The sequence below is a fragment of the Nicotiana attenuata genome, chromosome 7 (genome assembly GCF_001879085.1).
Source record: "Nicotiana attenuata strain UT chromosome 7, NIATTr2, whole genome shotgun sequence".
Classification (NCBI taxonomy): Eukaryota; Viridiplantae; Streptophyta; class Magnoliopsida; order Solanales; family Solanaceae; genus Nicotiana; species Nicotiana attenuata.
In genome coordinates, this window is record NC_031995.1 from 9540084 (window position 1) to 9564073 (window position 23990).

Genomic DNA, 23990 nt, shown 5'->3' on the forward strand with positions numbered 1-23990 from the left:
GGGGGGGGGGGGGGGGAGGGTTAAAAAAAGATTCTGACCGAATCAATCGCAACTTTTTTAATTTTTTTTATTTTTTTCCGACCGAATCAGTCTCTAACAGCTTTGCGGTATTTTTCGTCAAATTTTGCAACGGATATGGATGGAATATCTGTCGTAACTATTATTAAAAATTGAAAAATATATTTTTAGGCCATTTCCTGCCGATTTCGTCAAAAAATTTTGACTGCCTTTTCCGGTCGGAATATTTCGGTCGAAAATTGGCTGTTTTTAGTAGTATTTGGGCTCCAGAGTCTGTCTCGACACATCTAGCCTAACATTAATCCTACAATGCGTCTCATCAATCAGCACTATGTCATCTGCAAATAACATACCATGACACCTCTCCTTGAATGTGTCGCGACATATATATATATATATATATATATATATATATATATATATATATATATATTAGATTTTTAATCACACATACAAAGTTTGAACAAAAGTTATTGATGTAAATGCATAACTTATAAGCTAGCAGCAACAGGTACAAATAGATTCCGATCGTCCAAAGAAGTAGTGTTTATAAGCTTTCAGTGTATGACGCTGTAATTGTGCTCGAAATTATCTTCAAAACTATTCGTACCACGAGTTGCATGAATTTTAGGAGATTCATACAAGAAATGATGGCAGCAATATGAAACATATTCTGTAACCAAAAGAGAGAAAAAAAGGAGAGTGAGTGATCCTAATTGAGGTTAGATTCAATGTTTAATTAGCAGTGGTGACGTAATTCATTCCTTTAACAAATATGGAAAGTTCCTAAATTCTATTACTCAATTCATTAACGTTTTTAATTAATTAAGTAAACGAAGGTGGTGTTACGTAAGTCATGAGGATGGAGAAAAAAACAGAAGAAGAAGTTTGGTTGGGGAAATGCACATGCATTAACCCTCAAAACAGATGGGAAATATTATGTACCAAACTTGAAATGAACTGCACAAATTAATAAACACGGGGCAACAAAGCATGTTTTGGAGTATTTGGGCAAAGGATGAATGGAGATAAGTTTGTGAATGAATTTAGTAGAAGCTAGCCACATGATCCCTTCACTAAATAATTTTTGGCCATTACATGTGATTCGCCTCAAATCCACTACTTTCTTCCATCATTATAATGGAACTTTTGCTTTAAAAAAATGTAGGAAAATGTAATTATAAAAAGTATTTTTGAAGGATGGATAGAGTAACAAGTAAAGGTCCGTTTTGTCATAAAAAAAGATTTATTTTTTTTCGAAATTTTTTTCACTTTTTTTCGAAATCAATGTTTGGCTATAAAATTTTTGATTTTCACTTGAAAATGAATTTTAGAATTTTTTGAAAATTTTAAAAACTCCAAAGAAACTATTTCTCAAAATTTTCACTTCAGATCACTCACAAAAATTCAAAAACAGCCCAAAATTATATTTATGTCCAAACACAATTCTAATCACTTAAATATAATTTTCACTTAATTGTTTTCCACTTTTTTCCAAAATTTTACAATTCTTATGTCTAAACGCACACTATCTAAGTAGTTTCAAGATACCACAAATGGGGAGACAAGAGGCATGTGATAGTCAATCCAGTGACCCTTTTAATAAACCACATAAATTTCCTACTTATTTGGTAGCAAAAGCAAATCATATACTCCTTTTAAGTGTTAATCAACATAATTTTAAGGGCTAGATTTTTATCAAAAGCAAATCTAAAAGTGAAAAGGAAGTAAAGAAACTTTTTTGTGGAAGAATATGACTTATCAAATTATCAGTTGGGAGTGACTAAGCCCTCTGTCTTATAATGTCTTTCTACCTCTTTGGTTTGGGTCACATAGTTATAAAGGGTAACGTGCAGCATATCAAAATGATTAACATGCTTCATAATTACGAAAACAAGGAGAAAAAAGAAAAGGAAAACAGACTAATGTGATTGTTCAAATTATAACTATGCACAGACAATTAGTAATATTCAAATTGTTCAAAATGATCCTTAATCTTTTGAAATTCAACATTTTGCCATCCATACATTTTCTATTTGATTAGTACCACGGACAAAATACCTATGTGGTCCAAGGTGGCTCTTTCATACTTCATGTGCAATGAATTTGACAAATATAGACGACCACTTGATTATTTTTATTTCCTTCTAAAAGAAAATTTTTAAAATAAGCGTCATAGTGTTACTTGTACATTGTATTATTTCTTGGATAATGTTCAATACAAAGAGCAATATTAACTGAAGTCGCTAAACCGATTACGTTTATGACTCCCTAGGTATGACGAATGTTTTAGCATTATAAAAAACAATTAAATCTCAGGGATAAAGTTTGGCCTTGATCGACATAAATACAAAAATATACTAAAGAACGCCCTCCTTAATAATAATAATAATAATAATAATAATAATAATAATAATAATAATAATAATAATAATAATGAGTGTCCTGCTAAACTAACTTGCTCTAGCTTGCAGGTTTCATCAACTAGAATATTTTTATTACATGGAATTTAGTTAACAGAAATTCAACGATTATTTAGGTAAAGTTGTTATCAACGAATGGATAGCAAGAGTAACAAACAATATGATACGTCGAGAGTTCAAACTTCCTAGTCAGTAATAGTTCTCAGGATCAGATTTGGCTTAAATATAATTAGAACTCGTGATTGCAATGTCTAAATAATAACCTCAAAATCATCGTTTTTTTTTTCCAATTTCTCAAATGCATTGCCAAAGATCACATGGCCGCCCTTAAGAAAACGACTTCAACAAAAATTGTATAAGGACATTTCAAGACAACTAAAAGGTATTTACTTTTTTTTTTTTTAATAACGTTGGTGTCCAAGCCAGCTTGGGTGTGTATAAAGGAGCTACTTCCTATCTAGAGTAGGAGCATTAAATTTATGTGAATGATTTTTTCACAAAGGACGCAGAGATGAAGATCTCCATCCTTAATCGTTTAAGAGGCCTGGATCATGAAACCAAGATTCAATTGTGTAATGACACGGCCGGTCGTTTTGAGAGTTGTAGTCTCGTTCTCCCATTTACTGCTCCTTTTGTATTCACAGCTATTATATGACTTACAGAATTAGTTGGTTCGGGTCCGGAGTGATTTCAGGGTGAACTGAGACACTTAGTCTCTTAATTGAATGCTTAAGTTGGTAAAGTTGACCGGATGTTGACATATGTGTAAACGACCTCGGATTTGAATTTTGATGGTTCCATTAGCTCCGTTAGGCGATTTAGGACTTAGGAGCGCGTGCCAATAGTGATTTGGAGGTCCGTAGTAGAATTAGGCTTGAAATGGCGAAAGTTGGAATTTTTGAAAGTTTGACGGGGAGTGGACTTTTTGATATCGAGGTCGGATTGGATTTCCAGAAGTTGGAGTAGGTTCGTGGTGTCATATATGACTTGTGTGCAAAATTTGAGTTCAATCAGACGTGATTTGATAGGTTTCGATGTTGTTTGTAGAATTTGGAAATTTCAAAGTTCATTAGACTTGAATCCGTGTGTGATTCGTGTTTTTGATGTTGTTTGAGGTGATTTGATAGTTCGACTAAGTTCGTATAATCGTGATTTAGGACTTGTTGGCATGTTTGGTTGAGGTCCTGGGGGCCTCGGGATGATTCCGGGTGGTTAACGGACTTGGAATGGAAGTTGAGGAATTGCTGAAGTTTGGTCTTTTGCCGGTGTGATCGCACCTGTGAGGGTATTGGCCGCAGGTGCGGAAAGGGGAGGAGGCCAGCAGAGGTCGCAGGAACGATAGTTTCTCCGCACCTGCGATAGCGCAGATGCAGACCAGTGGTCGCAGGTGCGGAGGCAGCTAGGATTTAAGTGGTTTGCGCAGAAGCGCTCATTTTCAGCACAAGCGGGCGCGCAGGTGCGAGCCCAGGCTACGCAGGTGCGGAAATGCCTGGGTAGAACCTATATAAGCGAGGTTCTGAGATTTTTGGCCATTTCTACCATTTTGAGCTCGAATTTTGGAGGTTTTTGAGAGGGTTTTTGAAAAGATTATTAAGGTAAGCTCCTTGTGTTCATTTTTCTTCAATAATGATGTTTCCCCAGTGATTTTCCATTTAGTTGGTGTGTTTCACGGTGAAATTTGGGGGGTTAGAGGCTAGGGATTTGGAGAGTGAATTTTGGAGATTTAAATGGCCATTTGGTATCGGATTTTGAGAAATTTGGTATGGTTAGACTCGGAGTGAACATGCTTTCGGGTTTTGTGACTTTTGTCGGATTTCGAGACGTGGGCTTGGGGGCCAGATTTGAGCCGATTTCGGATTTTGGCTATAATTTAGTATTTTTCTTGTGGAATTGATCCATTTAGCCTATATTAATTGTATTGTACTGCTTGTGGCTAGATTCGGGACGTTTAAAGACCGATTTGAGAGGCAAAGGCATTTTGGACTAGAGTTTTACCCGGATTGAGGTAAGTAACACTTTCAAACTTGGCTATGAGGGTTCGGAACCCCGAATTATGTGTTATGTGATTGGTATTGAGGTGATGCACTTGCCAAGTGACGGGCGTGCGGGCGTGCACTATGAGAATTGTGATATGGTTGATTCCATGGTATTGTATAGTGATTCTATCTTGTTGATATCCGTGTTTTCATCATGTGATAAAGTAGATGAGCTGTTAATCATGCTAGATATCATGTTTAGGCTTTATGCCGGTACTGTTGGGACCCATAGTGGTCGTTTATTGCTGCCACCTGACTGATTTCATTGATATTTCGTATTCAGTCATATTCATTCATTTCATATCATATCTCAGTCTCAGTTGTTATTTAATGATACACCATATCATTATTTCGGGCTAGTTTTCATGATATTGTGAGCTCGTGATGAGACTGGAGATATTGAAGACTGAGTGAGGCCGAGAGCCTGATTATGAGTGACAATTATGTGATAGGGCTACACGCCGCATCAGTTATACTAATTTTATGATAGAGCTTGGGCTGAAGGAGCTACTCCGGAGTCTATACACACCCCAGTGAGCGCGGTTGATATTATGAGGGATGGATCTTCCATGGACATGGATCTTGTCCGAAGCATTTGATACCTAGAGATGGATCTTCTCCACGGGCCGGATTAGCCTTCCTTGATACTGGGTGACTGATGATCAGTGATGTATATATTCCGGGATAGATCTTCCCTGGGCCGTATGGGCCATATACAGTACCGAGTGGCTGAGCATTTTAGAGTGTGAGCACATGAGGCTGTCAGCATAGTGCATCATATATAGCATGTGCATCGACATGTAGAAGTAGAAGAGTTATATTCTTCACATTGTTCAGATTTGATTTATTTTACTGTTTTGAACTATCTATTTAACTTGAAAGCATGCATACATTTTTTTCACTGTTATTTCTATTTTGAACTGTGCCGATTGAGTTCGTCACCACCTTTCAGTCCAAAGGTTGGATTTGTTACTTACTGAGTTGGTTGTACTCACGTTACACCCTGCACCTCATGCGCAGATCCAGGTGCCTCTGGTCACGACGGCTGCTGATTGAGGAGTCAGATTTCGGAACTATCAAGGTAGTTGCATGGCGTCCACAATCCTTAACTCTCCTTTATTATCTCTATCTGTATTTCAGTTCTTATTTCTTAGATATTGTAGAAGACTGTATTGTGGAATAGATGCTCATGTAATCTGTGATACCCCGATTTTGGGATACTTTGTATCGTATTTCGGACTATTTCTGTTTCAAAAAGGTTTTTCTTAAATATTAATTGCTTCTGTCTTTATTTTCAAAGTTTTTAGTGTGTTGAGATGTTGAGTAGTGGCTTGCCTAGTTCCACGATAAGCGCCATCACGACGGTTGATTTTGGGTTGACAAATTGACGGTGAATTGACTGTCGTGGATAACGAGTGAGATACTCTAATCATGTATAACTATTTTATGGGTACCTGCCATCACTCACCATCACATGTACAGACAACCCGTCCACCCCCATCCACGCACGCACAAGACTTAGGCTGATGAGATATGTTTATTTTTACTACTAAAACATTGGCTCTCCATTGCATATTGTTTTACCATGCATGATGTCAATCATAGTTTAGTTGATTATGGAAAAATCTAGAAGACATGGAGTCCTTGCATTCATGAATATTAAGTTATAACATACTCTTAAGTGAAGCAACAAATTGCACTACAATTTGTGTAACAAGACAAAACTTCTCCAGTCAATAGTGCCACCAAAGCCTTAGCTATCTCCCACAAATTTCATATGAAAGATGTGTTGGCGCAACGTGCAGCCCCTGGGATTACTGTCTAGTGCCAGGCAACTTCCCAGGTAGTACCATAGTACTTGTCGTTGTTACCTATTATATTATATTGTATTTTTATTTTAAATACAATATTTATTTTGATTGTTACTTAAATTTTATTGTATCGTATCGTTGTAGACCCCACTTGTGGGATTACACTGGGTATGTTATTGTCGTATCGTTAAATCCCTCGTTACGACGATAAAATGCGCCACTTTATGAAACGACGAATTTGGTGTGGTAGCGTTGTTACTGTTAGGACCGAAAAAGTAGGTGTCATGCGGAAGCTATCAAAGCAAACCTTGAACGACGATAAATCATACAACAAATAGAAATCTACCAAAAGAGACACAAACATTTAACGTGGTTCGGTCAACTGACCTACGTCCACAACGGAGATGAGCAATCCACTATAATAAAAAGAGAGTACAAAATATCGAGAGAACAACCTCACGAAGAGGCAAACACAAGTGACACACTAACACTTGTCCCGTAAAGTTCTCCCCCTAAACACGACTCTCAAACCCCATACGGCTACATTGTGGATGCTACTGAATGAGAAGGAAGGATTCTCAATTTATAGAAGTCCAAACCTTTTCTTACAAGAAAAAGGACTAGCCAAATATTGGAGATTTATAATTTCCTTTAACAAAAAGGAAAACCCAGTTAAGGTAATTATATTGCCTTTTCCTTCGAGAGATAGGAAAACCAAATATGGTAAGAAAATTATGGCAAACACCTAACAATTCTCCCCCTTGGCCTGAATTTTCTGACAAAATAAACTCGATCCACCTTCTTCACATAGCCTTCAACAGGTCGCATCTCCAGATCTCCGCCACAAAGTTTGTCTCAACGTGCGTAGCACACCGGTCAAATTTCTCAGACAAAAATCACGATTATCGTCAAATATATCGCGGCTAGAACTGAACCCGCCAAGATGAACCTATCTTGAACCTTGCTTTGATACCACTTGTTAGGACCGAAAAATCAGGTGTCATGCGAAAGCTAGCAAGGCAAACCTTGAACGACGATAAATCATACAACAAATAGAAATCTACCAAAAGAGACACAAATATTTAACGTGGTTCGGTCAACTGACCTACGTCCACAACGGAGATGAGCAATCCACTATAATAAAAAGAGAGTACAAAATATCGAGAGAACAACCTCACAAAGAGGCAAATACAAGTGACACACTAACACTTGTCCCGTGAAGTTCTCCCCTTAAATACGACTCTCAAGCCCCATATGACTACATTGTGGATGCTCATTGATACAAGTCTTTGAAAGACTTAAGCACATAAGAGTGGTTTAGAGAGAGCTTTCATCAAGAGAGAAGAGAAAAGAAAAATATTTGTTTTGCTGCACATTTTATTCCGACCAGCCAAATTTAAATCACGTTTTCCGATACGTTAATCGTTGGATCGGGCTAAAATTTTGACTGAGTGTTCGCAACATCTTGATCTTGGATTTGAACGGTGAAGATCAGATTTGGAGGCTTGTAACATCTGATTTCGAGCCTCGAACAGCAGCTTCATTTTTGTGGATTATACTCTTTCTTCAATTGATTAGTTGTTGCTCTTGTTGCTATTGTTGCTCCGTGTTTGGCCCTTGTTGTGTAGTCAATTTGGAGAACTTTTGTACCCTCTTATTGTTATAATGGAGCTTTTTGGATCTTTGTGATCCCGTGGTTTTTACCTTCGATTTGAAGGGTTTTCCACGTTAAAATTTGGTGTTCTTTATCTTCTTTATTTTCGGGTTTGCCTCTTCCTCAACATAACAATTACCTTGTTTTTTCCTCTCATCTTGCCCTTATTATTATATAATCATATTTTGTCCTTTGCCCAACTCTTTTATATAATAATTTTGCTTCGTATCCTATTTTTTTCTTAGTAATATTGCAAATTTATTCTTCATATTGTTGGTGCGTAACATCATGAAATAAAAACAAACGATACAATCTATCCAAACACTGTATTCAAGCAAATAATGCAGTACAATATAATATGATACATTATGAAACGACATGTAACAACAAACCAAACAAGCTGTAAAATAACACATGAAACAAATAACAATATATTTTTCACTGGAGCAGCCGCTCACGACAGAGGCCTATACTATATTCTGGTCAAGATGCAAGGAAAATCTACTTTTAGCCACCAGAAATTAGTCATTTTCAGATTGTTATTAGCTCCAAAATCCCACTTGTGGTTAAGAAGGTTCAACAAGTAACTATGACCAGAATTCACGTAAGGTAGACTTGGACTCTGGGACCTAGGGGCGGATTTTGGGCGGAAGGAGGTTCACCCGAACCCCCTTCGTCGAAAAATTACGCTGTATATATAAGATAAAATTTATTTTTTTACCTCTATATATTAAGTTTTAAATCCCTTTGGCACAGCCCAAAAGTGTAGTTTAGTGGTCAAGGGGTTCAAAATGTGTGTAAGGTAATAAATTCAATTCCCACTAGCTACAAATTTTTGCAACTTTTTTCTTTTTAAACCCCGTGGAGATTCTTTTTGCATCAAACATTCTAGCATTAATCTATTCACATATTCTACTAATTTATTGCATCACATTTTCACACATTTAAGAACACATACTTTACCAAGAAAGATGGAGAAATTCCCAATTATCAACTTGGAAAAGCTCAATGGAACTGAGAGAGCTGCCATAATGGACAAGATTAAAGATGCATGTGAGAACTGGGGCTTCTTTGAGGTACAATTTGTATATATAAATTTTTGCTCTGATGTTTTTATTGGAAAAATTGGTTACGGAGAATAAGAGTTAGCTTGAGGTTTAAGGATATTTCGCTTACACTATAAAAAAATAAAATTAGGCGTATTCCCAGGATTCAACAAGCTATTACAGTTATTAAACTGGGAAAGGAACTAGCAGAAAATCAAGAAAGAAACCCATTATATAGAGGGAAGAAGAAGATTTCGAAAGATGTATTGGAAAGTGTGTCTTAAGCTCTCCAAAGACCATGTTTATATAGGCGTTGCTCCAACGGCTACTAACGGCTAGTCTGACTCTATTAATTGTAAAATAACTTACTAAATAATATTAAGAAGAGAAAAGATTTTCCAGAACATTACCTTTGAGATATCACTAATTTTCCAACAGTTTTGCCCCATCCAATATAATAACGAAATCTTGCATATGTTTTTGTTTTTTACTGTTATTGCAGTTGGTGAACCATGGGATTCCACATGAAGTAATGGACAGAGTAGAGAAATTAACAAAGGGACATTACAAGAAGTGCATGGAACAGAGATTTAAAGAATTGGTGGCCAGCAAAGGTCTTGAAGCTGTACAAGCTGAGGTTACTGATTTGGATTGGGAAAGCACTTTCTTCTTGCGCCATCTTCCTCTTTCTAACATTTCTCAAGTACCTGATCTTGATGATCAATACAGGTAATTCACACAATACTAACACTCTACAAAAACAAATAAACCTCAAACATAATGTACTACATAAATTACAATAGGAGACATTGTCGTACTTTCCCTGCATTGGTTGTCCAAGATCCGAAGTTTGGCTAGAAACAGTGAACTATGAAGCCTTAAAGAACAATAATGTAACAGAACATGTTACACCTTTTTTCTCTTTTTGTTGTTGCCCATATGTATCATAGATTAGTTGCAATTTAGGGGCGGATTTAGGGGGCAGAAGGGGTTTCACCCGAACCCCCTTTGCTGAAAAATTACGCTGTACATATAAGGTAAAATTTATTTTTTGCCTCTATATATTACATTTTGAATCCCCATAATATACCCTAAAAGCGTAGCTTAGTAGTCAAGGGGGTTCAAAACTTTTGTGAGGTTGTTGGTTCAATTCCCACCGACCACCACTTTCTTTTAATTTTTTGACTTTTTTCTTTTTTGAACCTACTTAGCGGAAATTCTGTCTCCGCCACTGTTGCAACTAGAACAAGAATAGAACCATCAAGATATATAGTTTCTTATTTCAAAGTTTTAACTTTGTATTAAAATCATGTCCGAAATGATATGCAGGGAAGTCATGAGAGATTTTGCTAAAAGATTGGAGAAGTTGGCAGAGGAGTTACTGGACTTGCTATGTGAAAATCTTGGACTTGAAAAGGGCTACCTGAAAAAGGTCTTCTTTGGGACAAAAGGTCCCAACTTTGGAACTAAGGTAAGCAACTATCCACCATGCCCCAAGCCAGATTTGATAAAGGGATTGCGCGCCCACACAGATGCTGGTGGCATAATTCTTCTCTTCCAAGATGACAAGGTGAGCGGCCTCCAGCTCCTCAAAGATGGCCAATGGATCGATGTTCCTCCCATGCGCCACTCTATTGTGGTTAACCTTGGCGACCAACTTGAGGTACAAGATTCTAGATTATCTTATTATATATGTCTTTTCTTTTCACCATACATTTGACGGACTAAAAGGGTACTTTTGAAATGAAAAAACAGGTGATCACCAATGGGAAATACAAAAGTGTAATGCACAGAGTGATTGCACAAACAGACGGGACTCGGATGTCACTAGCCTCATTTTACAATCCAGGAAATGATGCAGTGATCTATCCAGCACCAGTTCTACTTGAGAAAGAGGCAGAGGAAGGCAAAACAGTTTACCCGAGGTTCGTGTTTGACGATTATATGAAGTTATATGCTGGACTCAAGTTTCAAGCCAAAGAGCCAAGGTTTGAAGCCATGATCAAGGCCATGGAATCTGATGTGAAAAGTGATCCAGTTGTAACTGCTTAAATTCCAATTTAAGAGAAAGGATGTTGTTTGAAAAGAAAATGACTTGTTCTTGAAGTCTTACAAACCCAGCTGAACACATTATTTGCTTCTTTAGTATCGTAGAATTATACAAAGAGGGTGTCTCTGCTGCATACAGTAGAAAGAGTGTGTATCTCAAAATAAACTGATAAATCAAAGCTACTTTCTAGAGAAATCTTTATACAAATAATAAGAAGTGTCACGTTTCCTTTTCTTGAAATTACTGTCTCATCTTCCTAAGTTAACTTTTTGAACATACTTCTATTGGCAGAATTCGAGTTGAGAAATTCACTATGAATAAACTAATATAGTCGTTAGCCAACAATTTGACATAGCAGAAATCGAAAGGTTTTTACCTAAAACTCTACTCTGATACCTCTTAAAGCGAAATAGGCACGTGCGACAGAATGAAAAAGACATATATGGTAGAATCGTAATCATAGAATACGATTCCAAAAATGGAAAGTTCGACAAAATTGGGATTTTTTTTATCAATTAGTTATTCGTCAAAGTTTCATTTATTCAATAACCAGAATTAGACAATAGCTTAACAAGGTGATGATCAGTAGCTGGTCCGAGAGGATGATCAGCCACACTGGGACTGAGACCAAGAAATAGGATTTCATATTGAGCTCCAAATATACGAGTTCAAGTACTAGTACAGTTGATATAGTGGAAGGGCAGTCATAATACGGTTTTTGGGGGTGGAATTTGTGGCATCAACCCATCGGGTTTATCGTTTTTCTAAGTTCTTCTCTAGCCGAGTGTGAAAGATTACCTTTTGATTTACCAGAAGCAAAAGAAGAATTAGTAGCAGGGTATCAAACCGAAAAGCAACCCCAAAGATTTGGGACCAAAAGCGGTTAGCGATGACCATTGAATAAGTTTCTTCGGCTTGAGTTGGGTTAAAAGCTCGGAATGTATTTGCACCATCACCGTCTTCAAATAAAGTATTTTCTACGGTAGCACCATAAATGGCGCATAGCAAAGCAGCGCCCAATACACCGGCAACCCGTGTCAAATATATAGCTGATTTGGGTGCTCTAGCCAAAACGACTCTTATTTTGGCTATTGCCTTAATTTCCTAGTTCTTTGACCCAATACCTACTGAATGGGAATTGTTTGACGACTTGATCTTTATTCCTTGGTAATCAAAACCCAAAGATTTATGAATTAGCCCAACCACATAATAAGTATTATGTACAGCAATGTCTAGCCTAACCACAACCCATCCGTTGATTCTTCAACATCCGTCGTTTCATAGGAACAAGTCAGAGAGATTGAGAAATAGAACACAACTTTATTTTGTTCCGTTCCAAGAATCCTAACACGGTTTTATGTCCATCTAGGAACAATGAAATATCATGCATACATAAGTATCATTTTTAATTTAAATACTAATATTTATTTTTTATTTGCAGGAAATACCATAAATAAGCAATAAAATAAATAAATGAAGAAGAAAAGAAAAAGAAAAGTACATACTCAAGAAACAATTGACTAATGCTCCAATTGTTGTTTCTCCTGACTGGATCCAGCCCTTTGAAATAATGTGTGATGCAAGTGATACAATAGTTGGAGCTATATTAGGACAAAAGAAAGATAAGATTTTTAGGCCAATCTATTACGCCAGTAGAACCTTAAACGAAGCTCAAAGAAATTATGCCACTACTGAAAAAGAACTACTGGCGGTAGTTTTTGCGTTCGAAAAATTCTGTTCTTATTTAATAGGAACCAAGGTTATAGTATTCACAGATCATGCAGCGTTAAAGTACCTCTTAGCAAAAAAAGATGCTAGACCCAGATTGCTAAGATGGATACTCCTTTTGCAAGAATTTGATCTTAAAATAAAAGATCGAAAAGGTTCTGAGAATCAGGTAGCTGATCATTTATCTCGTTTGGAAAATCCTCCTACTGAGATAAAAGATATCAAAGAGGAATTTCCTGATGAACATATATTTTCAATCACAATCGTTATAAATCGACCACCTTTGTTTGCTGATATTGCCAACTATTTGGTTGGAGGATGGATTCCAAAAGATTTTTCTCATGAACAAAGGAAAAAACTTAAAAAAGAAGCAAGACATTATTACTGGGAAGATCCTTACTTGTTTAAATATTGTGCAGATGACATAATCAGAAGATGTGTACCGGAGATAGAAATGAACAATATCCTAAACCACTGTCATGATGGAGCTGTAGGAGGTCACTATGGAGGGAGAAGAACAGTTGCCAAAGTATTTGAAGTTGGTTTTTTTTTGGCCCACTCTATTCAAAGATGCAAGAAATTATGTTGCCACTTACGACAAATGTCAGAAAAACGGTAACATTTCAAAAAGGGATGAAATGCCTCTTAACTCTATTCTTGTGTGTGAAATATTTGATGTTTGGGGTATTGATTTTGTGGGACCTTTTCCTCCTTCAAACGGTTGTGAATATATTTTAGTAGCTGTTGACTATGTTTCAAAATGGGTAGAAGCAATAGCTACTAGAAAAAATGATGCTCGTGTTGTTTGTGATTTTCTTTAAAAAAAATATTTTTTCTAGATTTGGAACTCCACGAGTTATCATAAGTGATCAGGGAACTCATTTTATAAATAAACAATTTGCTAGTTTACTGTCGAGATATGGAGTCACTCATAAAACAGGAACACCATATCATGCTCAAACAAATGGACAAGTAGAAGTATCTAATAGAGAATTAAAAAGTATTTTAGAAAAAACTATTGACTCTTCTAGAAAAGATTGGTCTCTAAAATTAGATGATGCTTTATGGACATACAGAACTGCTTTCAAAACTCCAATAGGCACATCTCCTTATAAACTGGTTTTTGGAAAAGCTTGTTATTTACCTGTGGAACTAGAACACAAAGAGTATTGGGACAAAATTGTTAAATCTAAATCTGCCTGATGCAGGTAAAAATCGCTTATTACAGCTTGATGAATTGGAGGAATTTAGATTTGAAGCATATGAAAATGCCAAATTATATAAAGAAAAGACAAAAAGATGGCATGATTGTTTCATTCGCCATTAAGATTTTAAAATTGGAAATCAAGTTGTCTTGTACAATAGTCGGTTGAGACTATTCGCAGGAAAATTCAAGTCACGATGGTCAGGACCGTATATTATAATAGAAGTAACTCCCTATGGTACCATTGAAATACAACATGGGGGAGAAAAATTTAAAGTGAACGATCATCGTTTGAAGCCATATGTCAGCATAATCTTTGACAAACAGGCTTCAACAATCCTTTTCTCTTAAAAAAAAAAAAAATTAAGTCGAGCTGACGATATTAAACTCAGAACTATTTTCTTCTTCTCTATAAATGTTTTAAGTGGTTGTTAGTACTAAAGACATAATATTTACTTTTAAGTAATTATATATGCTTAAAGTTATATATTAAAGAAAAAAGGGGGAATATTCGCATATTTGTACTACATATATGTGTATAAGATAAGCTTATGTGCGTCTTTATATATATATATATATATATATATATATATATATATATATATATATATAGTATTAATTCTATACNAAAGGGACCAGCTTAATATCGACCAGGCGTGGTTGGTTGCTTTTTGGCCAATAAGCGACCAACGTTGGTCGCTTTTGCTGGTCGCTTTTTTCCGGAATTCTAGTAGTGTATAAATAGAAGAGATTTCAGTGCATTATGTACATCACTTTGAATTCAAATAATATATCAGTTTCTCTTTGTGCTTGTCATTACTTTACGGTCTTTATATATATATATATATATATATATATATATATATATATATATATATAGTATTAATTCTATACTTTAATAAGATAACTGAAGAGGCATATTCATTTCAAAGAATATGTCTTTGTGTGTTCTAAGGAGGTATAAGAGCTTTAGTACATATAAACGTGTGTATGTGTAAACCATAAATAGTAAAACTATATTTATATATAGTAATAAATAATATTCTTCCTTATATATGTCTAGATACATAAAATAAAGTCTAAAAAATTATAAAAGATCTTTACCATAATAATAAAAAGTTATTTATGGTAAGTATCCAACTCCTCCAGAACACAGAAAAGAGTGAGCACAATAAATGCATTGCCAAAAAGGGGAAAGAAGGCTGCAAAAAGAATATACAGGAAAGCTTTTCTCATCAGTCATTCTAACATATCCATGTGAACACGCCAAATTGAGGCTCACTCTGCCCAAAGTATTAACCGTCCAAAATACTACTCCAAGTTAGTATTGTGTACTAAATCATTTCCCTATAAAATAAGTTTCACCCTCTGTAAAAACAATAAAATAGAAAGGTGAACACCATCTTTACCTATATCACAGCCCTTTCTACCATTTTCAAAATTGCAACTTATCTTCCAGAGTTTTAACTTCTGAAAATGGCATCAGGAAGCAGAAATACTTCCCATAGGTTTGATAGAACCAGATTTGTTTCTCCTGAAGCTGATGCATGGGAAAAGCGAATTTTAGGTCGTCCCTTCATTGAAGAAAGAGGACTTGCACTTACTGAGGAAGATGGTGAAGAAATTCGACCGATTCTTGAACAGATTGAGCGAATGAAATGGGGGCAATTTACATAAAAATCCAGGAGCTGCTGTGGCATTTCTTGTTCGTGAATTTTACGCAAACATGGATGCGGCTACCAACACTTCCATGGTTAGGGGACAAACTATTTTCTTCGCTCCAGGTATCATTAACCCAATATATGGATTGCCAAATCCGGATGACGATGATTTGCAGCGATTTTTAAACCGTTCGAACATGGAGGAAATATATCAAGATCAAGAAATGTTCCCTTTTGGTCTAGAATGGCACAATGATGCAAATGGAAAAAGAATCTGGTTTCAACAGAGAAACCTCAGTATGGTAGCCAAAGTTTGGTTGCTAGTTCTAAGCACTAGGTTAGAACCAAATAGGAATACAAATGAAATCAGGCCTATGAGAGCCGCGTGGCTCTACGCAATTATGAAACAGAAACCGATTAATGTTGGGCGGATTATTTGTGCCAATATGAAGAAGTGTAGAAACAAGAGATATGTGAGATCTCTCTACTTTGGTTCTACTATAACAAAATTAATCGCTGCTTATGGAAATCCTCCAGGTGCTGATATTGGATCTGTTTTACCATCAAATATAGGCTTGAGCACTCTTCGTGCTCTAGGACCATGTGTCGGTCCAAATGGCGAAGCCCCTGTTTGCATTACCTTTGATCCCCCGCCAGTGCTTAATGATTTCCCTACATATTTTGATAGGCTGGAACATAAAATTGACGATGTTTACGCTGATCAGAAGAGGATAAGGGACGAACTAGCTTTAGTCCATGCTATACAAGCAGAGCATTTCTCTTATATTGCTTATATTTTATACTACTTTGGAACTGTTTTAAACAATGTGGAAGATGCTCTAAAAATGGCTAACGTCCCTACTGTTCCTCCTTTTGCATTCCAAAACATGAACTTCAATTTCCCTGCAGGACAAGATAATTTTCAGCCACAAGTAAATCACTTCTTTCAGGGAGAAGGCGTAGCCGAAATACAACCACAACCACATGTTTATGAACAATATGCAGCTGAACCAGAACTTGATAATCCAGGTTATCCAGTTGATGGGAATGTTGACATGGATTTTGAGTTGTTTCGGGGGATGGTAATCGGAGAAAGCTCTAACAGTGCGATGGAAGAATCGAGGGACCTTTATCAAAAGGTTGGTGGAGATAGTTACTAATATGGAAATTCGGATGACGAGTAGTGTACCGGCTACCCTCCTGCTTGAATCTTACATTTGGAACAATGTAAGATCTTAAGTGTGGGGGAGGTAACATCTTTTTGTACTCCTTCTCTGGTTTAAAGTATATTTTGAAGTCGCTGGATGCTATTTTCTTTTTGTTTCTTTTCATCGTCAAATCCTTTATCACCGGAAGGGACCTACTAAAAAGAGCATGTTTTAGTTCAAGTATATATTTCTAGTCATTTAATATTACCATTTTAACGACTAATTCGTATAACCGAGAGGAGTGCAATTAATTGTTCAATAATAGTAATAATATATAAATGTAATCGTGAGAGGCATTTATACATTTTTGAGAAATAGGAATTGAAGAATAATAATTCTACTATATAATAGAAATATTAAGTGAAGTCAAGATCCCAACACCTTTTATTATATTTGTGAAAAATAAAATATTTTCTACTGCTCTATTCATGCATTTTTAGTTAGTTAATTTACAACAACGCTTTCTGATTTTCTCAAATAGTAATTAAAACAAGAAACGTCTGTAGAATAGATAAACCAATCTCTGTGGGTTCGACATCTTTCTATACTATAATTTGACAGAGTACGAGTTTAATATATACACACGCCAGACACTCGTCAAAATCTCTTTGCTCGAACAGTTTGTTGTCGGTGTTCTTATAGAAAAACTTCCCATATCCTGGAGTGATGATAAACAACAATTGAAACACAAACACAAGCAGTTGTCACTGAAGGACTCGGTCAAGCATATTATAATTGAAAATACCAACCGCAACAAGCTGTTGCAGACAAAGGAAAGGAAATTGCTATAAGAGCCGACCTTGTGGAGGTCAACAAGCTGCAGAACAAATCAAACAATAGGTATGACAAAAGAAATGAATATAAGCCCAAAACCAACAATCTAACCTTCAAGAAAAAAGGCAACTACTTTTTGTGCGGCAAACCTGGCCACCATGTTGCTTAATATCAAAAAAAGGTTGGGAATGACAATCCCGCAAAGGCTAAAGTAAATTTAACTGGAGCCGAAGCGGATGACATTTGCTGCAGTTGTTTCCCAAGTGAACCTTGTAGCCAATGTGAAAGATTGGGTGTTAGATTCTGGTGCCACTAGGCACATATGTGCTTGTCACGACCCAAATCCTCCCTCCGAGAGATATTGTGACGGCACCTAGTCTCTACGGCTAGGTAAAGCTAACATTGCGGAATAATGAAAATGAAAGTATAAATTTAACAACTAACTGCAACAGATGATTTAACAACTAATATGAGTGTCGCTCGGCATGTACAATGACCACTCTCGAATACACACAAAATCTCCCCAAGACTCGGAACATCATAAGTCAGTAGCTTCTAAGAATTTGTTTAACTATTCTATATATCATTATCTTGAAGAAATAAAGGAAGAACAACACAAAATGGATAGAGGTGGGACTCCAAGGTCTGCACACGCAGGCAGAAATACCTTGAAGTCTCCGGAGCAGCAGTAAGTACGCAACTAACAGCGAGGCTGATAGGAGGTACCTGGATATGCACCCGAAAACATGTGTAAAAGAGTAGTAGAGTACACACAACGGTACCTAGTAAGTGCCAAGCCTAGTCTCGGTCGAGTAGTGACGAGATCATATCGGGGCCCTATTGGTATATATATATAAAAAAAATACAGAATAAAATATCGCAGTGTAATAAGAGACTGAAATTTAACCAAAAAAAATCATAGAAGAATAACGATACAATACACAGGAGTAACAACAGGGGATCTCCCGAGATACCGTCTCGTAGTCCCAAAAGTAAATGTGCAGGGGGATCTCTCGGGATACCGTCCCGTAGTACCAAAATAAATATGCAGGGAGATCTTTCGGGATACCGTCCCGTAGTCCAAAAGTAATTATGCAGGGGGATCTCCCGGAATATCGTTCCATAGTCCCAAAGTAAATACGCAGCTCAAACAATGGAAATAACAGTTACAGCAAGAGGTCCTACAGTTTAGACTAAGTACAAGTCAAGGAAAAAGGTAGGAAATCCACTAAGCATGCTGCACAGAGTTTAGATAAGCATTTAAGGCACGTAGACATGTTATTCTAGGCTAAACAGGATAACTACACATGCTGGTATAACGTAAATAAGAAGAAACAAGTTATTACTAAGTAAAAATCGAATTTTACAACGAATAGCTTGCGTACGCACTCGTCACCTCACGCACACGGCGCTCACGTATCAAAACAGTACCAAATCCTAAGGGGAGTTCACCCACACAAGGTTAGGCAAGTCACTTACCTCGAACAAGCTCAATCAATCGGTAACAATGCCTTTTCCACGAATATCCGACTCTGAATGGCCCAAATCTAGCCAAAAGCAATTACATACCATAAATATAACTATAAGGAACTAATATAATTAATGAAATCAAGGCTTAAGAAAAAAATTAGAAAATTGCCCCAAAAAGTCGACCCGGGCCCACGTCTCGGAATCAGGTATAAGTCATAAAATATGAACACCCATTTGTTGATACCCAATTTTTCCCTATATTTTTTATATATGCATAAATACCTTCAAAATAGCATATATATGCATATATAAGCATGTGCAAGGCCTTTATTATTTTTTCCGTAATTTTAAGGGTTTAAATTGATTTATTTTACCCCTTTTTATCCATAAAACCCCCCATAAATATTTTCTAAATTATTTTTCTGATGATTTACTCATTTAGTTTCTATACTTATGTCAAAATATGGCTAATATATTTTTCATGCATTTTTATATTTATATTTAGTATTTTTAAGCTAAATTACATATAATTGCAATGTTAGCCCTTTTGATGTATAATCATATTTTATATGCATAAAATTGGTCCCTATATTTTAAAAATGTTAATTATGTATTTTAAATCATTTTCGGCACCTTGAATTATTTTCCAAAAATTACCTATTATTTTATATAAATTAAACTAGGGAAATTGGCTATTTAAATAATAGCCAAATTGGGCTTGGAATTGTAGCCGAAATAGAATCCCCCCCTAGCCCAATCTCCTATCAAATAACCCGACCCAGGCCCCACCCCCTACCCGACCCAAGCCACCTTAAATCCCGGGGTCGTTGATCTAAAAGATCAACGGCCCTCATCCCTCCTTTCCTTTTTAATTCCTAAACGACCCCTAACCCTACTCATTCCCAAACCCCCGCCGCCTTCGGATGCTCTCGTCTCTCTTCTTTCTCAAACCCTAATCATTCTTCAACCGCCGCGTCTTTCTCCGGTCATCTCCGGCGACCACTTCTCAACCCCAAGCCTCCAATGGGTCTCCCATCGCCTTGTTCATCATCTCTGAGGCCTTCAAGGGTCCTGGGCCATGCCAATTTGGACCTAGGGTTTCTGTTTCTGTTGTTCATGGCTTCTCTGGTGTGATTTTGGGCAAAATCACACCATATATGTTACGATTTGTGGAGTTTTGCAACAGGTTCTCTCATTTCTATTTGGGTTTCCTTTGAATCCCTATCTCTCGTTTGAATCTCTTAGATCTGGGTTATTTTTAACGCTTTAAGTCTGTTTCTTCCAATTATTTGCACTATTCTCGAACTTCTTCTGAAAGATCCCCAATTTTAAATCATTTTTGCTTTCTTTAAAAACTAGGGTTTCTCGGAGTTTCTTCCGCACTTGTTTTATTCGATTTTCTTTATGATTAAACCTGTTTCGTTGCTTATTTTGACTGAATTTATGTGCCTACTGCTTTTTAACTCGACTCTATTAAAAAAAGCCCTAATCTTTTAAGACTTTCTTTGCTTTTGTTCTATGTGTTAGCATGACTACTTGATCTTGTTAAGTTTCTGTTGGTTACCATGCTTCGAGTGGGTTTTCTACTGAGTCTTTAGCCTGCTTAGGTCACTTCTATATGATTGTGTTTGCTCATCTCTTGCTTCTCTCTATCTATATGACTGACCTTGCCTGTTTGCTACGCCTGTTCGTTCATCTCTATTTATATGTTGAAGTGCAGAATCATGACCCCCTCTTGATTGATTCTGAATTCCTTAATTTATGGTTTGATTGCAAGATTTCCTTCAAAACCCTAAGGTTCTACTCGTCTGTTTAAATTGATTGATTCCGTTTCCTTGTTTACTATGGTACTTCACTCTTACTGAATCCTTTCCTTAATTGGTATATTTTGTACTTAGACTCAATCATATGCTCTATACTTTTATTATCCCTTATATGGTAAAAATTAGTCTTTATCAACTGATTTTCTTTCCTTGATTATCCTTGTTGATATCCGTTCAAGCTGTGATTCCTTGATTAAAGGGAGTACTTGTATTAATTGGATTCTAATTACGATTACTGCCATAATTGTGCTGAACCTTTACTTGTTATCTTATTTTCTGCCTATTTTCAAAACTATAAATACCCTAAGTCTTTCACTAACAGACACGGACTTGGTTTTCAAAACTACATCTCTTACTAACATCTCTGCTCTCTCTTTCTCTTGCGCTATTTGCTACTATTAGCCAGCTGCAAGCCAAGGCTAATCATCTGTGCTCTTTGGTTCTTTGTTTCTGCTTACTTCTACCTTCACTGGTATGTCGTAATTTTGATTTAAAGCTCCAACAACAATATGCTTCTCTTATTGTTTCAGTTTCTTTTATTTCTAGTTTGCTTCTACTTGTGGTTCTGTTGCGGAACTTGTAGTTAAGTTGCCTTATCAGCATGTTGTTATGTCTTCCCTTCCCTTTGGATTAATGTATCCCCTTAAGTGTGTTTCAAAGCATGCTTTGTCAATTGTCTTTTATTTCTTGTGTGTTTACCATCCTATGAATCCCCAAATCCTTATCACCCCTTCTATGTGTTTGTATTTCTCCTGACTGGTGTGTGATTATGCCAGAGTCAACTATCTCTGAGCATGTCCAGACCAGTTTTAAGATCTTTGCTGGGTTATGCAGCCAAATGTCTCTCTATCCCCAAATCCCTTGACCCCCTGTATGACTACTGAATTCTGTAAACTAGCTGTGTGTGATCTTTTCTTAAGGTGTTTAAGCTTGTTTACTACTCCAACCTCTTTTCAAACAATTTTGGTTGCTTTACTAATTGCTTTCAAAACAGACACAATCTTTAATAACCCTTTTCAATTTGTGTCCTGCACTTCCACTTTACTCTTAGTCAATAAGTTCTGCCCCCTCTAGTGTGTGTACTGCCTTGGGACCCTCTTGAGAACCCTCTAAACTCTGGCATACTGAGGTTGGCCTTTCCACACTACACTCGTTCAATTCTTGGTTGTTATGTCTAAGCGTAAGCACTACCCGGGATCCTTGAGGTCCTTAGGAAACTTTGATGCACCTAGACTATAATTTTGTCTATGGAACTGAGACATATGAGGGAATTAGAGGCTTTGGAAAATTTGGGCCTAATTGAAGGCTCCCTATAGAATAGCTTCTTGATTTTCTATTTTACTTATGTAATTCATTCATTGGCCTGTAATAATTTACAAACAAATATTGGGGTATTTAATAAAAAAGGGGTGGGTAGATACATATTTTCCGGGGTAATACGGGTAGAAATCCTGCTCTTAGGACTTTAATTTTTCAAGTCTGTTTGTGCTCAATAGAAAACACGCTCATAGGGTTTACCTTTTAAAATCTGATTGTGTTGCCTAATAGAAATCATGTCTATAGGATTTCACTTCTAATTTTGTTTGCATCACATAGAAATCATGTCTATAGGATTTCACTTTTAATTTAATTTGCATCACATAGAAATCATGTCGATAGGATTTCACTTCTAATTTCGTTTGCATCACATAGAAATAATGCCTATAGGATTCATCTCCGATTCAGTTCTAATAAGTATTTTTGTACATTGTTGCAAATCGACTAAAATCAGTAGTACACCTAGATAGCATGCCTATAGGGATCTACACTCGCAATTTCTGTCTGGTAATTTAATTTGGCCTAATAAATCAATTACATTACGCCTAGTTCATTTTTAAAACTGGTCTTATTAAGCGTTAACATTTTTCTGAAATAAGTTCTTTCCAAATTGCATTAGACTCATTAGATACCATGCTTATAGGTATTAAAAGAGTCTATTTTGAAAACCTATTTATTCCTGCATTAATATCGACACAGTATCCTGCATATAGGCAGGCCTTAGGGCATTTTCAAAACTGCACTCCCCTGAAGCTCTCTCTATCATTTAATGTTTCTGAGTCTAATAACTTTTAAAAGAGTTCCCTAGGCAACTTCTAGGTTATAACTTCTGGGTATAAAAATGTGGTCTATTTTTGCATCGTCACTTAGAGATCCTGCTTTAGGACTTTGATTTATAAAGACCTTAACTGTGTTTGAGTCGTGCTGTTTGTATGTTTACTTATGGAGCAAAATTGAGCCTTTATCTACTCCTTCCTGTTCTTATTTGCTCAAAGTCCTAACTGTTTTGCTTGTCGCCTTAGAATTTTCACCTTTTAAAACCTTAGGGGTTTGTCTAGAACTACCTATAGGTAGAGGTCCTAGCTCCCTCCGAGACCACTAAGAAGGGACGGGTAGCAGCACACGATGGTCATGATGGCACCTAACCCAACCCGTTAGGCCAGTCAATTAACAGTTAACACAACTCCAATAAAATAAATGTGATCATCAATTGATATATCTGGATCCCAAACAATAACCCAAGGACCGGTAGTACAAGACATGAGCTACTAAGATTGGATTATTACAAAAACGGATATGAAATAAATACAACTTCTGTTTGAATTGTACATAAACCGAATTCAACTCTAGAACTACCCAGGGATAAGTGGTAGCCACATCTGGAAGGCACAAACATCTTCAGAGTCAACTCCCGACATAATCGCAGCTCCGCTCCAAAATCTGCACGCAAGATGCAGAGGTGTAGTATGAGTACAACCGACCCCATGTACTCAGTAAGTATTTTGACTAACCTCGGTAAAGTAGTGACGGAGCTTTTTTTTAGTTAAAAGATACTCACTGATATAACATGTACAGAAGACAAGCAATAGAACAATAGTAGAACATAACATAATAGAGTACAAGAAAACAATTATGCGAAGCAATAAATGATTTCTAGAAGAACCACGATTAATAATCCTCAATATCACGACCAATCCTTTCCTAAGAACGATAACTAGCAAATCACAGTAATAAATCCATAACCTTCATAGTCTAAGAAATATACTC

The 23990-nt window shown here is 36.4% G+C and overlaps 1 protein-coding gene across 1 annotated transcript; it reads left to right on the forward strand.

Annotated features, from left to right (window-relative positions):
* LOC109228673 (1-aminocyclopropane-1-carboxylate oxidase-like) lies at positions 8808-11278 on the forward strand. The gene is made up of 4 exons (XM_019393834.1): positions 8808-9018; positions 9491-9717; positions 10318-10651; positions 10744-11278. Exons 1-4 carry the CDS (start codon positions 8914-8916, stop codon positions 11038-11040), a joined length of 963 nt encoding a protein of 320 aa, XP_019249379.1. The 5' UTR covers positions 8808-8913; the 3' UTR covers positions 11041-11278.